Source organism: Rhipicephalus sanguineus, unplaced genomic scaffold (assembly GCF_013339695.2).
Source record: "Rhipicephalus sanguineus isolate Rsan-2018 unplaced genomic scaffold, BIME_Rsan_1.4 Seq554, whole genome shotgun sequence".
NCBI lineage: Eukaryota > Metazoa > Arthropoda > Arachnida > Ixodida > Ixodidae > Rhipicephalus > Rhipicephalus sanguineus.
In genome coordinates this window covers 19,642-40,001 of record NW_023615502.1, presented here as the reverse complement: position 1 = coordinate 40,001, position 20,360 = coordinate 19,642, and the positions used below count along the sequence as shown (strand labels likewise).

The following is a 20,360-nucleotide window of genomic DNA, read 5'->3' as shown; positions in this document are numbered from 1 at the left end:
GGCTTTTCCTTTGGCTTGACTTCAGAATGGTTTGGCCGCTCCTTTGGCTTCTCGGGTGATCTGTCACGTAGAGATGCAGCTGCGGCTTCCCTTGCCCTTTCAACCATTTTCTCACGTTCACGTTCTTCTGTTCGTCTAGCGCTGTCATGCATTCTCTCTTGCTCCTCCTAATGGTGACAAAAACAAAACCAAAATGTACCCATTAAAAAAAGAAAGAGCTCCCGAAATGAACATATCCTAGTAGGAAAACGAAAAAAAGGTGGAAGCTGCTGTACCAAGTGAGGTATCAGTAATGCATTTCGCTGTGGTGCTGCACAAATGACGCTAGCACTGACCAACATGTGCAGACAAGAAATATTTTCTGATTATTCGCACATGAATCTAATTGTAATGAAGTTGAAGGGGGAACCAAAATGATATTGCAGGCTACAATGGTATAAAAGTAGGGTTGTGTGAATATTGGAACTTTAAAATACTTTTCGAATAGTGTTAGCAATTAGATTTGCACCGGAACTTCAGTATTTGAAGTATTCGAATTTCTGGAAAATAAATAGAACGGTTTCATTCCCTTAAAATCAAATCACAGTACTTCTCTAAACGATGCATGTAAACTCAATTCTCCTTGCGAACTTCGACCTATCGAAAGGTTAACGGCCATCGCTACACCCTGACACTATTTTAGACAAGGTAGCTCGATCACTGCGCAGAGAATAGAAAGAGTGCAGTGTAGAAGTGCGAAGCACAGCATCTGCTTATGCCGTACTTAATCGAATGTAACATGCACCCAATTTTCGAGTTCTAAATATCTGCGCATCATGTTACAAGATCTTTTAATACTGTGGCATGCCACAGTGCTGATGATCAGGAGAAAAAAAAAAAAGGCAAGCAGAATGCACCCTAAGAGAAAGTGAAATTTATTCTGCTAGCTTTAAGGTCACCTCTGGATACACTTAGATCACGTGCCATTTCAAGGGCCATTACCTTGACAAGCTCTGTCTACATAGAGTTGCTTGAGAATGCCTGCAAGCTTGCCACCGAGATCCGGATATTTTCTCATTTTCGGCCCGTCGAAACTTTCCCTGGTCGACAGAAGATTTCCCTCCTTTTGTTTGTACCACTCACGTACACAGGTTTCGGGCACGCAAAATAGACGCGACGTAGCTGCCCTCAGTGCGTGAACTAAATTTTCTTTGATATGAACTTTCACAATGAAAGGGGTGCGTCACCATTTCTACTCCGCTAAAAACAAATTCGACGCAGACCGTAGTCGAGCATGAAATGAGCCAGGGTGAATTAGCTTTAAAATGCGTTCCGTTGCCATCTTGTCCCCTCCAGTGCTTCACCAGCCTAGCTAAAAGAAACACTTTCATGTTCCTATCTCGTAAGAATATTCTCAGGGATCCTCTGCAACTTTTCTGTAATTTCGCTTCGAAGAATTCAAACAATATTCGAGAAATATTTGAAAATAATTCGATTTTATTCGCACTCGAACTTTATTATTCGAATTCGCTTCACACCCAAAATTTTGCTATTCGCACAACTCTAAAGAAATGTAGATGCACTGGTGTTTTACACTGCATCATGCAAGCAATGGCTCACCGTCGCATTACCTCTCTACTGCTGGACGACACAGTTTACAGTTAAGCATGGTTACCAAGACTGTGTCAGTTCTATTTTGGAGGCCATGCCCATCTATGTCCAGCCATGCCAGCTACAGCCACTGCTATGTGAGTGAGAGAGTACGATGGCAGTGAGTCTGCTTGCTTGTGGGAGAACTGAATTACGGTCAACGTCCGATTTTTCGGACTCCCTACGGACCACAAAATTGGGCAGTCCGAAAAAATAAATTCATGCTTTTTTATTTTGCTCAAGTGTCAAATTGCTACAGCTACGTGCTAAATAGCTTTAATGCCTCCCAGTACACTTATTAGACATTTTGGTGTGTGCCCAGGCTCTCGCAAATACATTTGGTACCTGCCACGAACCCCGCTTAAATACATGCCAAACGCCACTTGCAAATTTGTGTCTCGTGATGAGCGGCGCTAAAACGAGCAAAGCGCGGAATAGATTACGGCTCTCTCACATGGATCATTTGGAAACGATGATGCGGAACACAAAGACTGCGGCGGAAGGGCAGACGACTCGTCCGGCTTTCCCCGATGTGTGTGCACACGTAAACGATACGCACACATATGGCCAAATCTCCGCCGATACACAGCATTTGCTGCCGTGTGAAGCCGATCGTTTGTAGTTGTGTGCAGCACATCGCCGACTAAGCTGACGCCATCACTGTACTGTTGCTGTACCCTACACACGCATTTGTCATGAAAGGGTTTGTGATGCCCACTCCGTTCCTGGCCATACAGGGGCGTGGTGATGGCGAGCGGGTTTCGTTCGTGAAGGCAATGCGCCTGTGGCGCACTTAGTGATCTCGCACAAAGAGGTAGCATGAATAGCGGCGTGGCACATTTGGGTTCTCGCCTATCAAATGCGTGCAGTACGCATGCAACTGTGCTAGGCCACGTGCAGTACCGAGCAGTTAACTGAAGATACTTATCGGAAGAATTGTCAGCGATTAAGCCGTCCTGCTGCGTTTACCACCTGCCACCACCACCCCTCCGTGCATTTCCGCTGCTTATCCATAAGGACATCGCCGCACGGCGGCGTGATAGCGGCCTCTTTGAATTTCTGGTCTATATCGCTCCGTAACACTTCATCATTGCCGCAAAGCTGACTTTCGAACTCTGTTACTGTCGCAAACAGATTGACTCGCGAAAGCACTGGTTCGAACCTAAGAGATCATAGACGCGGCCGAGATGGGTGTTTCAATTAATGCCTTTCGGACCCATAGTTTGGGCAGAAAGTCTGAAAAACCTGACGCCGTAGAGTTTCAGCGTCTGAAACTTCAAATGTTCTTATACATTGACGTCTATGGGGCTTTTGACGGTGCCGTGAAAGCGTCTAAATTTTCGAGCATGTCCAGAAAATCGGGTTTTCAAAAAATCGGCAGTGTCTGTACTGAAGCAGATTAGTCACAAGCAAAATTGCACATTGGTGATTATAAGCCTAAACAGCACCAAATGATACATGAAATGGAAGTTTTGCTTAGCTAAGATAAGATTTCAAGTGCATGGCCTTTTATGAGAATTTCATAGGAGATTCAGATTTCTTCATCATGTCGATTAGTCTGTTATAATGAAATTTGACTATACGTGGGCAAGGCACAAAATCACTTTGCATCACAGTAGAAGATGCAAACCCGTAAAAGGTGTGATCAGGCACGACTTGGCCAATGAAGCAAAGAAACATTTTGTTTTAATCGCTACTGTGCTGTATCTCGCGTCTTTGGCTTCATTATAGGCTTTTCCACTGGTTGAGAGATCACCTCCTCTCTTGAGTGTTTCGTAAGAATCAAAACGCGTGTGGTTTAGTTTCCGTAATGCCTAGAAATCATTCATGTTATAGGCCTACAGGAATAGAATACTCATTGTAATAAAAAATGGACAACACTTCAAATTTATAATATATAGAGGTGTGCGAATATCGCAATTTCATTTTGAATAGACTTTCAATCGAATAGCACCGAATAGTGTCCAAAAATATCGAATACAGTAGAACCTCGTTGATACGTTTCCGGGAAAAAAAAAAAAGTGGAAAATAAATGTACGATCCGGGAAAGCGTACAATCCCAATCCAGTAAACGCTGAGGCTGACAAGCCCATATTGAGGTGCAAGGGCAAAAAAACATCTATTTCTCAAAAAACATGGAGGGACTCTTCAATTTTCGAACTCCTGCCATCTTGCTGGCAGCCAGAGGTCAGCCACCTAGTTCCAGTCTCGACTGAAAATAACGTCGTGGTCACGTGTGTTGAAATCCTGAGACAACCCAAATACAGTAGAACCCCGCTGTTGCGTTCCTCACTGCTGTGTTTTCCCGACTGTTACGTCGTTTTCCGCCGGTCCCGGCATAACTCCCATAGGATACAATGTATTGGGAACCGCGCCGTTATGTCGTGACTGTCGGACCGTTCCCGTATGATACGTCGCGAAGTGCGCTCGGAGCCGACCGAGTGACTACCGAAGAGAGCGGTCATGGTGCATTTTCATGCAGCTTGGCCTGGTTTGACCGTAATATTAGCCGCATGAGAGGCGCAAGCAACAGGATCTTTCCATTGATGCAAACAAAAGCATTGCCTTCGAGATTCGTATTACAAAGATGGCGTCTATGACGTAATTGCTCGCGAAAGCAAGGCCTTCGAGATTGGCATTTACTATTGACAAAAACATAGCCTTTGAGATTCGTATTGCACAAAGATGGCGTCTATGATGTAATTGCTCGCGAAAGCAAGGCCTTCGAGATTGGTATTCCCTTCTGCCATCGTGTTGGCGTAGACACATCATCATTGTTATTTGTCGGAGGACGGGAGGTGTTCGAGCTGGTTGGAGCTCGCATGGTCGTGCGCGCGGTTCGCGGTCGGACTCGCCGCGCTGGTTGTGATTGCGTGTGCTTAGTTCTTTCATGCCTGTTGTTCTTTCATGCCTGTAGTTCTTTCATGCCTGGTGTTAAAAAAAATCACATACATTGATTACATTTCTGTGGATGAGGCCGTCCCCAGCTCTGCGTTTCTATCCATCGACTAAATCGCGGCTGAGCGCGCTCGTGCTGCTTGTAAGCATTGAAATAAAATTCTGTACCACTAAATATTTTGTCGTTTTTCCTGTTTTTCGGCTCTTACGTTTCCCATCTCTTACGTTTATTTCCTACGGTCCCTTCACAAATGTATCAGCGGGGTTCTACTGTATTGCAAAATCGAACTCTGGGACAACCAGCGTAAAAGTAAAGAAACGCTACCGCCGTGTCAGCAGACGAAACTTTGTGCCCCATGAGCGTCGGTTCTTTCTGCATTGCCGCTTGGAAATATGGGGCTAGGTTGGCCGATGAGCAGAAGTAATATTCTTGAGCATACGCATTTGAGATACGATGACGTACGTTCGCGACACGCCCCGTCCGTAAAGAAAACTGCCGCCCCGCTAAAGGCTTAACAAGCTCAACTCTGCGCAGTGCACATAACAATCACGGTGCAACATGATATGCAAAATTTCGCGGAAATGATAAGCATCCTCGCGGCTATCGCATATGTCGCACACTCGCGCTGATCAGTTTGCGTTCTGTCTTAAGGGGGGACGTGGGTCCTAAAATTTTTTCTTTATATTTGAGTCAATATGAACCAAACTTCACTGTTTTGACCAGTTTTTTATGCTGATTTCAAATCTGTAATTAGTTTTTTAATAGCTGCACTAGTTCAAGAGATCTCGAGGTTCGAAAAAATAATTAGTGCCTGCTTCTTACGGGGCTTTTAGGCAATTTCGACCTACTAAAACCAATATGTAAGTGCATGGGCCCAATGCCCAGATCATGCTGTAGGGGGTGATGCTATTTTTATTCACCTGAGAGCACTGTGAAGGTCAGAAAACAGATGAACACTCACTGGTGGTTATTTATTCCGATTCACTCTCATTAGTATCTTTAATTAAAATTTGTAAAATGGTGCTAGAGTAATGCAAATAGCATCACCCCCCAGATCGTTTCAATACGAGTAAAATGATACCAAATTTGTGATTTTTACTCAGCAACAACATGGAAAAAACCCCGTAAGGCTGAGTGCGTTGAGCAAAAATATCAAACTGAGAAAAACGCATTTGAAGTTTCAGACAACTGTAACTTTTCTGGAAGTGCAGCCACAGCACTAGTGGTTATATCATTTGATAGGTTTCTTCTTCACGAGAACAGCCATACCAAATATGTGACCATGACCTGCCAATGTACTGGCAAAATCTTCTTATAAAGTCACATAGTGCACCCAGTACCAGAGTGATAAACTCCACCTTTAGCAATTCATAGGCCTGTACCAATTCCTTGCAAGCTGAACAAATACAAAATTTGTCTATGAATGTGGCTTTGCAACAGGCAAATAAAATAGAGAGATTAAGTCTAAAAAGCACGTGGGTTATTTATTAAACCAAAAATCAGTTATTATTGTCCAGCAATAGCACTCGGCTCAACAGCAGGCAAGGGCTGTAATCAGGGTCCCCTGCTGGTTTGCGTCATTTTGAAAGTCTGTGCTTGGTGTCACTACTGTATAAGTGCTCCTTTTGCAACTTCCAGTGTCAGTTTTTAACCTTCTCAAGGCTGTGGAGCACAAATCAATTTCCCGAAAGTGTAACACGGCGTCTCTGCAATTCCGGTGTTGCTCCGTCAGGTCGTGGTTGAAGCGACTACCGTTGCACCCTTGTCGACAGCATTGGTGGCCCTAATTTAATGCATTTCACTTCAAATGACATTAATTATCTTAGCACCACTATCACCAGCTACCTTCTACAAGAAAAGCTTCTCGCGCGAGTCGCATCTATGATAATGAAGCACAGGCTTTGAAAGCAGCCTATACCCTCTGCCTTGAAAAAGGTCACTGCTTGAGCCGAACTCGGAACGAAGCACAAGCCCAAAGAACGTTTTTATCACGGATAAGTCCACGGGGATAAATTCTGTGCCATTTTCCTTGCCGCCGTTCACCAACATCCAACGGCTTGAACTTCCGCTGCTTCGTTGCGCGCTGCGATGCCAAGCACTCCTCCCGTCGCCGTATTTCCCGCGCACTCGGCAGTCCCGCATGTATGCCATACGAATGCGGTTTCCAATGCCACTGAAGCGTTGCCTAATAATCCGATGGCTGCAGCTTGAACAAGGGGAACCGGGCGGTTCTCGTAGGCTCGACGCTCCGGTAGCGACAAGTAGTTTCGGCATCGCGCCCTCGTATGCTTGGCGCGTCTTCTTTACACGAGCATCTCAGGATGTGCCAGCACAAAGTAAGATAACTGTGTGTCAGCGGGCCACACGAACGGGAGCGTAAGCAGAGGAAGATGACACTTGTAACAACACGCGAGCACACGACACCGGCAACACGGCAGCCGTGAGTGCAGAACAAAAATACAAAAACAAAATGGCCGCCTCGGGTTGTGCCAGCCAATGGGAGGCGCGAGAGAAGGGGCTCGCCTCGCGCGCGCTCTGGCCAATGAGCGTTCTACAACCACCCTTTGGAAAAGCGCCGATCGCGGCCGTTCTGTTGCAGCGACGCCATTTTGAAACGCGGCAAAATGTACACAAAGAAAACAGCTTCAAAACAAGCCAAAGATGGTGGCGATCAGCCAGCTGCTGCGCCCGCGGCGCGCGCGCGAAGTTTGAACAAGTTTTGCCTGTTGAGATGCATTTTGCGGCTCCCGTGGCGTCTTAAAAATAAGTTTTAACCCATTTCCCGGGTTAAATCGGCGATAATATTTTGAGGGCAGCTGCTTAGGAGCTCAAACGTGCCTAAAATGCGTTTTTCTCGAAACTGACTTTCTGTCCATTTTTTACTATTCTAAGACCCGTGTCCCCCCCTTAACTTGAGACATGTGGCGGTATGTTCGCCGCCACTCGTGATCGCACCATCTCGCACGACGGAATGGGCTTCTAAAAGATAACGCCTGGCGTAATGCCAACGGAAGGTGAAGTCCCCAAGCGTCCGCATTGCGATCTGTCGAGTCCTCACAAAGATGGCGGCAAGCGCACATCATCTCGCTATGGCATCTGATAACCAGAAACCTTCCAGATATCTTTCAAAACAAATTTTTTCTGGCAGTTTCTGATGATCTGCTGGTAGGCATAATTGTTTAGCCAGAGAAAAATGAAAGCCGTATGGCGACGCGCGATGGGCGGAGCAACCCGATAACGAACGCGCTCCTGGAAAATGTGGAGGAAATTATCAGCCATATCCACTGTGCACGATGGCGGTGTTGCTATGGTTACATTATAGTTAGGTGTTGCGGCGTGTTGTGCAGCGTGTTGCACAGCGGCGGCATGTGCGTTTCCGTAGGTCTTGTACCAAACTGTGACTGGAGGAGCGACAGCCTCCATTCTTTGGGCGGCATTGATAATTCCCCCGGCTGTTGTTGTAGCCATGGGGTCTGAACAAAAGTGTGCGGAACAAGTGTGCATCTATGTATTGTGCTACGGATGAAGGACTTGCAATGCTCAGCGAAATCGTGCAAAGTGCTACACAAAAGACTTTTTAGGGGCGAAGCTTCCTAGGGTGTGGGTTGTTCCCTCCTCTGTAGTAGCAGTATATATGTAGCCAGCTCTAGTTTAATGAATTGCTCACTAGATAGTGTTTCATGTATTTCTTAGAGCTCTAGTTTAATGAATTGCTCACCAGATGGCGTTTCATGTATTTCTTAGAGTTGCTGTTTAAAGATGACAGATGGCGCTTGTATAATGCGAATGGCGCATGTCATTGGATGCCTGCGATCGTAAAAGGCACTCGCTCTTGGTGCGCTCTCTCTTTCGCTCGTCGCCGGATGGAGGCAGACAAGGTGCTCGCTCTTGGCGCGCTTTCTCTTTCACTCGGGAGCGGACACTTTCCCTGCATTTCACTGATCACAACGTGGTGATAAGGAAGGGACCACGTAAACCAACAGTACAATAAAAGTTTGATGTTTAATATATACACGGTGTTTTACACTCTTTATATGATGTACTGGGCGAATTTCACGGAAGAGTTTCCCGGTTTACCGATGATTCCCTCTGGAGCTTCGCCCCACTAATTATCATTCGCCCGGTGGATATGCTGTGATTTTCTTTTTTTTAAAGCCGTTTGGACGGCCAGCGTTGCCACCTGCCTTCGGGTCGATGTGTGGTTGACAGAGAGCGCCGATCGAGCTATATGGAGAAGACGTGGAGGGAGGAAAGGCACTGCGGAGAAGCCACTGTGCGGCGGCTGTCTGCCAGTTCGCGCTTCACAAGTGCACGAGAGGGCCCTTTTTGCACACCAGAATGAGTTTCTGGATACAAAACGTATCATACGATCGCAGTTTTCCGCGGTGCTGAACGTTGCTGCCTAATAATTGTATTTTCCGGGAACGTATTAACCGGAATGTATTACACACAGCTGTATTGGGTTATTTTCAATTTTCGCGATTGCGAGTGTAGGAGCCGGGAAATCGTACTAAGCGGGAACGTATCAACGAGGTTGTACTGTAGTATATCTACACGAAACGTGTACGGCCAGTTACGGCAAGACAAAGGAAAAATCAGGGACACTACGGTGTGGTGACAACTTTGTTACGTGATTGTTGGGGGGGTTCAGCTTTGAGGGGCGCGCAAAAATGTCAATAGCAGAGCCGCCCTTCCAGTCAGCAGCGCCACTCCTAACAGCTAACAAAGGGGGATACAGAAACTAGCTTTTTTCACCCTAGAGTCGTGCAATACGGCTCATCTGACAGCGGTAATACTGTGCTTCGTCGCCATGGGTGCCCTGGGCTTAAAACCTTCAGCGGCCATTCACAGCAGCGTTTTAACAGCGTGCTGGAACAATAGGAGTTTTTGAACGAGTGGTGCGGTGCTGCAGTGGCAACTGCACAGCGTGAACAAATTTTCATATGTGAAACCAATCACCGAGGGTTTCGTGAGCCAAAGTTGCGACGTTTTACGGCCCTTGCGGCATACGCAACCGAACTAAGCAAGAAGTCCATGCCTTCGTTTTAGAAGTGAAGTTGTGAAGTGCTTGACAGTTTTCTCATGTTTTTTTTTACGTGAGGAAATGACATGACAGATATTCATCCTGTTGAATTATTCGAAAGTCAACTTGAGTTATTTGATTAGGTATTACTCGATTCGAATATTTGCACACCCCTAATAATATCTGATTAGTATTTATTAAAGGGGTACTGACACAAAATTTCGTGGCCGAGATAGCCTGCTGGATCGATTCCTGTGTACGTGCGTGTACCATCTGCAAGATATCGACAGCGAATAAAGCTTGGAAGGTATTTTATATGAATTTTGAAGTTTGCAAGCGCGATCCAGCATTATAGGCTGCACCTGGTGCATTGACACCCTCGGAGGTGACCCGAGGTGACCCCCCTACTTCCCCTACGTAAACGTTTCAGCTGGTACAAGTTATGATGATGTCGTAGCCGCCATTTCTGTTTTGACGCGCTTCCCGACGAACCGCTCCTCGCCAGCGGGTCAAACCCGAAGTTATTCGCCACGTCGAAAATTCCTTTCATCCCCGCCGCAAGAAAATTGTCGCCATCAGACGACAATGAGCCTGACGACGACAGACCACGCGGAAATGCGTCACTGTTCTGTGTGCTCACGTGACCGAGCGTTTCACTCGCTAGGTGGTGATAGTTGCACCCGGCGGCTTGTCGTTTTTGGAGCTCTGTCAAACCGAAACTGAGGCTGTGTCGGTAATGAGGAGCTTGTAGTTAATTATCTGTCGCGCGCTGCAGCAAACGATGTGCCGTGTTATGACTAACAGGCCCCCAGCAACACATTGCAGCAAAAAAACGCGGGGCGAAAATTTTTGTGTCAGGACTCCTTTAACCGCAGTTCAACTATAATGTAGCATATAGCCACTTCACTAAATTCACAGTATGGCTCAGCAAAAGAGAGAGAAAAAAAAAAGGAGCAAATAAAATGCATGGGATTTTAACACCACGGTGAAGGCAAGCATGGGTCTGCATTGTACGAAAGTCTTCGAACCCTTGTTTCACTAAATGAAAACAAAATATGTCACATGCCAACAGTTGTGCTGAACATTACAGTTCAAGAACTTTTGCTCACAGCAAAACTCAAAGAAACCTACTTCACCTTTCACCTCAAGTCACACACGAACGTGTAGTACATAGTCACAAACTTGCACATTTACTTACAGGAGCTGCTGCTAGTGCCTTTCTTTTTTCTATCCAACGAGCAGTACGATGAAAATAACAATTACACCTGTGTGAAAACTAGAAGTTGAAAAAACACGACATGAATAAAACCAAACACTAACATGCCAACGAAGTTATACAACCAGAAGAGATGGAAGGTTAAGATTTATTTGATATTTTTGGCATTCTCTAGACTGGTCATATAAATAAAGTCAACTTCCATTAATTCAATTTTGAAGGGACAGAAAAGATGGCCAAATTAAATGAGGCAGAACAAAATGCTGCAACGCACAATCGATCAATTTGGCGGCACTAGCACCTATTCTAAAGTGCCTCTGAATTGAATGTGCACTTACTTTCTACATGTTCAAAGCAAGAATTTATGATGAAACACATATGAAAAACAAAGTAAAAATCAAACGTGCACCTAATTTTCTAGCCAGAAAAATGTAGCAGGCCTCTCAATTGTCATAGTAAAGAAAGGGTGAAGAATTTCAAATTTGCATTTTAAAAATTGTAAAAGCTCTATGACAAGCTTTTTGCTCATAAAAGGATTACACATATTGGCCTGGTGTGCGACCGATGGTGGCGCTGCGAACGGCGCCTGTATGACGTCAGAGCGGGGATTCGCGCGCTTTCGTCTGCTTACGTAGGCCCAGCACCTTGTTGAAACCACCGTTGTGGTAAATCTCAACAAAAAGGCAGGTCAATTGGTTATCTTGCGTATGGTGGCCACCTACGCTGTTCGAACAACCGTGGGTCTGCTTTTAACGTTCATTTAGAACTACAGCTGTTTCGTAGAACTGCGGCCACTTGTCTCCGCGGCGAGTGCTGCGCAGTGGCGAAGTACTGCCCTGTGCCTCAGTGTACTTCGTCCGCTCGTGAAAAAGGCGTTAGCTTTCACAACTATCCTAAGGACCTGGAACTGAAGAAGAAGTGGATAGTCAAGTTCAGAATGGGAAGGCGCCCCACGCCTTCATCGATAGCGTGCAGCAAGCATTTCGCGGACAGTGACTTCTACCCATCGTACGCGCCACTCTTAGGTAAGCTTGTGACCGCGTTTAAGCGCCTCGCCAATACTTAAGCCGTTTATTGCACGCAGGCTATAAGCAGAGGCGACTTACACCAGGTGCGGTGCCGTCCCACAACCTGCCGCGAAAGCGAAGGAGCCGATATACGCGGCCTCCGAATTGCCTCGCAGGAAAGCGCGCCTCGTGAGCTCAGCTGAGCGGTGCAGGATATCTGAGACTACGGCTGCATTTGGACGGTGAACATACGTATTTTACCTATGAAGGCAAGCGCGCGCCTAGCGGACTGCTTATCATAAATTCATAAGCAAAACCTGTTGCCGCTGTTTACTGCGCATTCTCTAAAAGTTTTTCACCTCAGGCAGTACAGACACTTTTTTAAAAGCGGAGCTCTTTAAGCTTTTCGTTAGGCTGCGTGGCGTGAAACTCGAGCCAGCTTGCCTTTGCCACGTTAATCTCTGTGGCCCTGTGCGTGGTATAATCAGCGATTAACTATTTGTTATATTCTAATACCCATGCGACGGTCCTGTGCGGTGTTAATATGAACTACGACGTAATATCATTCTCAGTGAACCAACATTACGGGACAAACTGCGATCATGGGCATCAGCAGGGGGGTGTGCAACAAGGCGGTACTTGCGCACTTGTTTGCAGGACGAGAACCGCGACGGTGATCCGTTGACGGCCTCGACCGCGCATTCAACAACGTGGCTTGCGTCGTGCACCGTCGCCCTCGATGAGGCACCGCGACCTTTCACAAGCTTTATCTACATTGTAGATGCTGGAGAACGGCACGCTTACTGAAATATCGAAAGAAACACCCAAACTAATTAGTATCGTACGGCGAAAACAAGATAACGAGCGAGAACACTCGCACATAGTTTCACTTTCTTACCAGCAATGCGGTCGGTGGCATCGACGCACTCGTCGGCCATCCGGGGTATTTCTTGGCCCTGTCGATTGGGCCGGAACTAAAACATGTTTAAGACACTCGAAAACATTCGTTGCAGGCGTTAGTTGACCGTCGCGAGGCTGTTCGTTGGACTAAGTTTCCGCCTGAAGCAGACTATCCGCATACAGGAGAAGCGGCTGCTGCAGCGCGGTTGAGAGCGGAGTCCCCGCTCTGACGTGACACGCGAGAGGGCGCCACTCCAAGATCTCGAGGCCAATAGCAAGTACCGACATTGGCTAACACTTGTCAATTTGATGCTACAGGTGATCCTGCAACACTGCACCTGGCATTATTGACGTTACTGTGATGGCGAAAAAAAAAGCAACACATATTTGATGATAATGTTGCTTAACAAAAATAATTATTAAAATGTGCATGGTTGCTATGCATCTCTCTTCTGGCTACATGTGCATGTGAGAGCAAAATCTGTTACAGGAACATAGACCCAATGGCATGATCAGCACATCACCTAGGCACATGCTTGCCAGTATTTCTTTTCTACGGTTAAAAGTTTGGATGTTCATTCAATGCAAAAATGTGTCACATTAGAGGGCTGCTATGACCTCTAAACTACTATGAGCTGGTACGTTTACTTTGTGGTTGATGTACACCAGGAAAAAAAAAAAAAAAAAACTGAATATAAAGCCACAAATGAAACTTCAAGATGAGGCTGAATTACAGGCCTCTGAGGAACAATTACGATGAACACATTTTCTTGCTTACTTCCCCCGCTGTCCCTTGAAGGTGTACTTTCCTCTTTGCTGACCAAATCTGCACAGTGAAGATGTAGCTATAGGTAGTGTCAAGAAGACTAGAGAAGGGAAACCACTACTGACTGCCTTCAATTAAACTATGTCAACTGAATGGAAACTTCATAAGAGGTCTACTGGTGCTCCATCAGAGTCCTCCTCCCCCCATTTTTTTTTCAGCACAAATGGCCAACTTTATTCGTGCTGGCATGTCGTCCTTCATTGGTCTAACACACAGAAGCCTTCATTCTGGAGACATCACAATGCTTTACTGTGCTAGCACAACTATGCACACCAAAGGGCCCTGAAAAGCCGGAAAAGAGCACAGGAGTTTTTTTTTTTTTTTGTATTTGTGGATTCTCTGCAGCGCTGCCATTTTTGTGAAAGACGATGGTCATGGCTTTCTGTAGCCAATACTTGGTAAATATGTATTGGTCTCAAATTAGGCTTTGTTCTTGGGTAAAACCAGAGTCATTCCAATTTTCTTTATGGTCACGAAACTGCACCGTCACGCTATGGGCGAGCTTCATACGCTGCTCGAAAATGCCGCAACGCGCCGCCGCTGCGCCACAGAGGCGATCGTCTGCGCCGTCCGCGTATTGAAATACTCGCGCAGTGCGAGACAAGCTGCTGGATATCATAGACAAGCAGCAGCGCGAGAAATGGAAGCGGGCCATACCGCTGCAAGAAAGCGGTGATAATTAACTTTGAGTCGAAGTATACACGTGTGTGTGCGAACCATTTCGACGCCTCGGACATTATCACTGCGTATGATTTTAACATCAACGGCGACTCCGTGTCGCAGAAACGCGACAAACCAACGCTGAAATCTGACACCGTTCCAAGGATTTTTGAAGGACTTCCTTCGTATCTCACAAAACGCAAACCTCGATCTCGCTCATCTACAGTGCGACCACCATGCAAACGACCACGTGAGTCAGCCTGTGAAGAGCTCCGAGCATCGCCGACGCCCTGTTTAGACCGCACCGTAGTGCGTGTTGTGCGGAAACGCCTGGCATGAAAGGGACCAACGGGGAGTGTAACTGCGCGCCGATCACCTGCTAAGTGCTGCACTGCTCGGCCCTGTCGGCTAGACGAAAACAAGTCATATCGGTTGTACGCCAGAGTGAAAGCGAAGCACTATTACAACGAATAGAAGCTGTTATGAGAGTCAAGTGCAACTCTCGCCGGCACACGCAGCGAGCGAGCGAGCGAGCGCGCTCACCCGCGTTTCTTCCCTATCGAGCTTCCGGACCCAAACAAGTGGAAGCCTTCGAGCCCGGACGCCACGGATAACTCGCTTCAATGTGCCGAATGAGGAAGAACTACGAAGAACACTGCCAGCGTTAACAAAAGTGAGCTGTTCGTCAGCGGTTGTATTCCCGCAGAGTTACCTGCTACAACTACGAAGCGATACGAAGTAGGCTTCGCTACGTCGTTTTCACAGCGACCACTAGTTACTAAAGTCATCCGTTCTACACACAAACACCCCCCGAAAAAAAATTCCTGGGTACGGCCCTGCGGCGGCCGGTGTGAGTGCGTTGCCGGTGCAGGTGAAGGAAACGTTGCGTGGAATATGCTTCACAGAGAATAATGTCTTCTGGAATAAAGTACAGGTCAAACTGTGTCTTTCTCTACATGCCACAACTGTTGTCAAACATCTAGCGTGAAGGCGAGACGAATCAACTTGCGGCCGGCGGCGTACTGCGGGTGACTTACGAGCATGGTGAAACAGCTGTGCCTGCAGGTGGCAAAAGTCATACAGAAGTCCCCTGCTACGGCGTTCGTAATTATATATCTTGCTATTCTGTCGTTAATCCCCGAATTTTTGTATTTTTTCTGCTGATACCACCGCGAGCTTCGCGTTTTAATTGAGCTGGTTTTTTCCTCCCGGGTGCTCATTTTAAAACAGAAAACGCGTTCAGAAATGTATTTATGCATGCGTAGTGCTAGAAGTAAAAGCCTGAAAGCAAAGCGACCGTTGCGGAAGTTTAGAAAGCTTAAACACCGAGGCTTCCCACACACAACCCCAGCGATAGCAGCGTTCGCATCGCCTCTCAAGCACAGCTGCGCTTCTGGCGGCGGCCGCTGGCTCCATATGAAACTGACGCGACAGTTTCGTGACCATAAGAAGCATTGAATGACTCTGGTAAAACACAGTGGCAGACGAATCCACACTGCACTTGAAAAATAGGTGAGTGAGTGAATAACTTTTTTCAGTTCCTGCAGGTTTCCGGGCAGGGTTCCTGCCTTGGAGCCGGCCAAGAGACCGCATCTCTCAGCAGCTTCCTCGGCCTGCTACATTGTGCAGAGATGGTGGTCCACACGAGCTGAGCAGTGCGGCCCGCCAACGTGCCCGAAGGTCCTCATTGGAAGCCGCATCCATAGTTTTGCCTAATACAGTAAAAGCTCGTTAACTCGGATCTCACGGGACCGGAGAAAATGTCCGAGTTAACCGAATTCCGAATTATCGAATGGACCATGAAAACAAAAGCAAAACGTACACGGCACAGACAAACCTTTATTTCTTAAAAAAGTGGGTTATTTTTGTCTGCCTCGCCGTCGGAATTTCTGACAGAACGATCTTATTTAGTCCCATCAGGTGGTGGTGCGCATGTTCACTGTCGCGAGAACAAACGCAGAACTCCTCGAGGACAGCGAGGGCTTCGGCGGCCTCCTGCACGGTGCGGCGACGTCGCGTCGGCTCATCCTGGCCGTCATCATCGGAACAGTGATTTTGGTCCTCTTCAAGCACTTCCGATAATATATCATCGTCAGTCAGCGGACCAGCAACGGCAACATCAGAGTCTATAGCGACGTAGTCTAAAATCTGGACGCCACTAGGAAGGAGAGAGTCAAAACGCGTGTCATTCACCTCGTCGTCCATATTTCCAGTGGGCTCGCGGGTGTCCTCTGGAGTGGCCTCTGGAGGAATATCCGAGTCGTCAGGGCGGACAAAGCCGCTGTGCCGGAAAGAATTTGCAATGACCGCGGGCGGCGTGTCGCTCCAGACATGCGCTAAAATGTGAATTGCGGTCAGGAGACTCAGGTCATATTCTCGCCCTGCTTCCTTGCACAGCAGGATCCGTTCCAGCACATGCTTTCTGTACCTGCTTTTTACGTGCTGAATTATCCCTTGATCCAGCGGTTGCAGAGCAGCCGTCGTGTTTGCAGGTAGAAATACAAGTTCGATGCACTCCAGCCCTGTCACTCTGGTATGAGCGCTGCAGTTGTCAACTAGAAGTAAAACCTTGCGCTTGTTAGCGGAGAAGCGGCGGTCGAGTTGGCGCAGCCAAGCTTGGAAAATATCCGAGGTCATCCAGGCCTTTCTATTGGCACGATATTGCACAGGGAAGTGGTGAATGTTCTTAAAACACCTTGGGTTATGTGCCTTCCCGATGACTAGCAGTGGCAGGCGCTCGGTGCCCGACATATTTGAAGCGAGAAGCACAGTGATCCTTTCTTTGCTCCTCTTCCCTCCAACGCACGGGTCGCCCTTGAACGTAATCGTTTTGTCCGGCAAGGCTTTAAAAAAGAGAGCCGTTTCATCGGCATTGAAGACGTTGGCAGGTTCATAACGAGCCAGGTACTGGGGAAGCTCTGTTGTCTTCCAGTCAGCAATACGCCGTTCATCCACTGCTGCTTTTTCTCCGCACACGTTTCGAAAGACCAACCCGTGCCTTTCTCTAAAGCGGGCAAACCAGCCTTCAGACGCACTGAAAGATTCGATGTTCATTCTCAGTGCGTACCTTTCAGCTTGCTGACAGATCAATGGTCCACTCAAGGGAAGCTGGCTGTTCCGCATGTCTGTTATCCACCGCAGCAGTGCGTCTTCCAGCTTCGGGTGTGCTGCCGTCCTTAGTCGTTTTCGTTTTCCGGTGAATTTGCCGCTGTCAAACGCCGCGAAAATTTTTTCTTTGTTCTTCACGTAGTCACTTAACGTGCTTCTCTTAACATCGTACTTTTTCATTATCTCCTGTCGAGAAACACCTGCGTCCACGTCTTTCAATATCATAACCTTTGTTTCAAGATCATTTGCTGGCTGCTGTGGCCGCTTAACTCCTGTGACGGTCGCCATCAGCATGACACGCGACGGCGGCGGCAACGCGCACAAACACAGCCGCAACACGCGAAGTCACAACACAAAGAACCAAGACCCGAAGTACGCGTAGCGACTCGAGCAGCTGCTGTTAGTAGACACTGGATGCGCCGGTGGCCCGAGCGCTTCCGCCGGGTGGTGACTAGCGCCACCTAGCCACTTCCCCCCTCATTCACTATCATCATGATCATATTCTGCTGCAGTTCGCTCGGTTTCGGTTTCTCCAAAACTCCGGTTCCGCCGTCGGTTACGGCAAGCGCTGCTTGAGCCTCCAAGCCGCCGAGATCGCGCGACTCTGGAGTCCCGATAGCCCTCTCCGGAGTTGTCCGAGATAACCGGTGCGCGGCTAAATCCCTCCGAATTAATGAGCATTTGACCTCATTGAAATATACACAGTTTTGCCGGGACCGCGCCGCGAGTCCGAGTTAACCGAATTTCCGAGTTAACGAGGTCCGGATAAACGAGCTTTTACTGTAGTGCTGGACACTCCAAGAGAATATGCACTAGTGTGGCCCTATTAGTGCAATACATGCGTGAGTTGGTCGCGTACAAATCAGGGTAAGTGTGATTCATAATGACGGGATTAGTTTGGGGTGGGGCAGGGGGTATTCCCGTCACTGAATTTTATATAGTGTTGGGCAATATAGCTGAATTCAACCACAAGGGAGTCCCTGCAGGTGGTGTCAACCGCAGACGCAGCTCAGAATGCGAGACCTCAAGCCGCGATGCATTTTTTTTTTGTCAAAGCAGGTTTTGCCTTTAGTAAGGACTTGCAATGCCACTGGGGAGATCCTACCATTTGCAAAATTTCATACTGCCGTTTGTGAGTCATTGATAATATATTGGGCATCGGTGTGAGCTATGGTCAGTGCGATAGCTACCTCCTCTGCCATTTCCTTGTGCCTTGTGTTCATTGAAGCACTGGTTAGGCATTTATGCGTACAGGTCTACAACCGCAACAGCAAAATGGCGACAGCCTCTATAGCTTGCTACATCAACAAAGACCCCCTCCTTGTTGCGTCCAAAATTTTGGAGCATAGCTCTGGCTCTACTGATTCTTCTATCTTTGTTGTACAGTCGACGTCCGATTTCCCGGACCCTCAAGGGACCGCGAAAACGTCCGGAAAATCGGGCAGTCCGGAAAAACGAATGCACGTGAAAACGCACCTTTTTGATAGGTAGTTTTCACTGACGGAGAGGGTCACAGCCGGAATACAAGATTCCCATAGCAATTCAGCCAATGCATCGTTTAGGTGGCTCTGAAAAGAGCCGTTTATAAAAAAAAATACGACGTGGCCGGCACTACCTCATAGGTCAGCATTTGGGCGCAAAGAAGTCGCTTATTTTCTTTTGCACGGTCCGCTTGCCCTCGATTATGTCTGCCTCAATTTCAGTCAACGTCATGTTGCCGCTGTACACCAATGACAGTGTCATCAGTGCTCGCGTCAACTCCGAGCTCGTTCGCTGTGTAGGAGTTGGCTCTTCGTTCTCGGTGTCGGAGTCATCGGAATCCTCTGTAACTTGATGAATGATTTCGTCATCGGTCAACTCCGCACATATCTCGAGGTCTTTGTCAGTGTCGGCGAAGGCCTCAAGGGTTATCTCGGCTGGAATCAACACACCGCCAGCGTGCAGAGCGTCGAAGGCAACGTCCGCGGATGGCAGTTCGTCATCGTGAGCCTACGAGGTGGCTTTGTGCGCTTCGAAGGCGCGGACGAAGACGAAGGAGCAGTCGGTGCCATTGCTGTAAACGGTGAATCCGCTCGACGAAAAGCGCAGCACGAAACAGCTAGGAACTCGGTGGATGCTGAAGGTCGGGAAACGTGATCACTGAAGGTAGCGGGCAGCAGCAAATGATCACCCGCAGACACGACCGCAGAGCTGGCACAGCTGACAAAACAACACGTGAGCTAAGGTACGTGAACGAACACAGTGAAGTTTGGCTTGGCTAAGCTACGGCTAGCAACGGATTGACACGTGCAGTTTCGAGGTTACGGCAGCCGCGGTGCGGTGCGGCGGTGTTGCTGGCCACACCTGCGATGCGAGTATGGTGGGTTCAAGGATATGAAAATGAAAACAACCAAAATGGCGGCGTCGGTAGTGACTTTAGATCGGCGGTTAACAGTAAAAAGTCCGGGAAATCGGATGGCGAAGGCTATAAGCGTCCGGAATTTCGGACTTTTCAATACATTGACTCTACGGGGAACTTGACGGTGCCACAGATGAGTCCGGGAAATCAGTCATGTCCGGAATTTCGGGCGTCCGGGAAATCGGACGTCGACTGTATTCAGGATGCATGTTCTTTGGCAATGGTGGTATTATGAGTTTAGTGCAGCTGTCCCATGGTATGTCGTGTTTGATACCGTGCTGTGTGGGATAAGAATGCCAAGAATTTCCAGAATGTGGCGGCCTGCTTTGGTATTGGTCAAACGTTTGAACTGCGAGATCTGTTGCGCTTCAATTGTTTCTTCAAGAGCGTTATGAAGGAATACAGTCGCCGACCGTTTATTCGGACTCGGCGGGAACCGCCGAAAAGTCCGAATAATCGGGAGTCCGAAAAAAAGGATTCACCAGAAAAAAGCGCTTTTATTGGCCCAGCGGCCGGAAAAAACTTGTCAGTGCGCGCCTGTACACATGTACACTTACACGCGACGAAGTCGGGCTGTATTTCAACCAATGTTTGGCCACCCCCGTGGGTCAGCAATAGCACTGCAACGGCCTACGCTAACATCCACGTTTGATGGCTGTGGTGCGGGAGGTGCGTCATCACGGCAGTCACTGCC

At 47.8% G+C, this 20,360-nt stretch overlaps 2 protein-coding genes across 2 annotated transcripts in view; both read right to left on the bottom strand.

Annotated features, from left to right (window-relative positions):
- Positions 1 to 5: 5 nt before the first annotated feature.
- The window catches only part of LOC119377721 (serine/arginine repetitive matrix protein 1), a gene marked incomplete at its 3' end in the record, with an annotated part of 30,171 nt that continues 9,816 nt past the window's right edge, over positions 6 to 20,360 (bottom strand). Inside the window, exon 5 of the mRNA XM_037647068.2 lies at positions 6 to 167. Coding sequence (XP_037502996.1) covers positions 6 to 167 — 162 coding nt within the window. The remainder of the gene's footprint in view (positions 168 to 20,360) is intronic.
- Positions 15,875 to 18,053, bottom strand: LOC119377720 (tigger transposable element-derived protein 4-like). The gene has a single exon (XM_037647067.2). The coding sequence runs from the start codon at positions 17,560 to 17,562 to the stop codon at positions 16,000 to 16,002; it is 1,563 nt and encodes a 520-aa protein (XP_037502995.1). The 5' UTR covers positions 17,563 to 18,053; the 3' UTR covers positions 15,875 to 15,999.

What these genes read in the sequence shown, in the direction of transcription:
- LOC119377720 (XM_037647067.2), bottom strand. Translation starts at nt 17,562, where the DNA reads ATGCTGATGGCGACCGTCACAGGAGTTAAGCGGCCACAGCAGCCAGCA.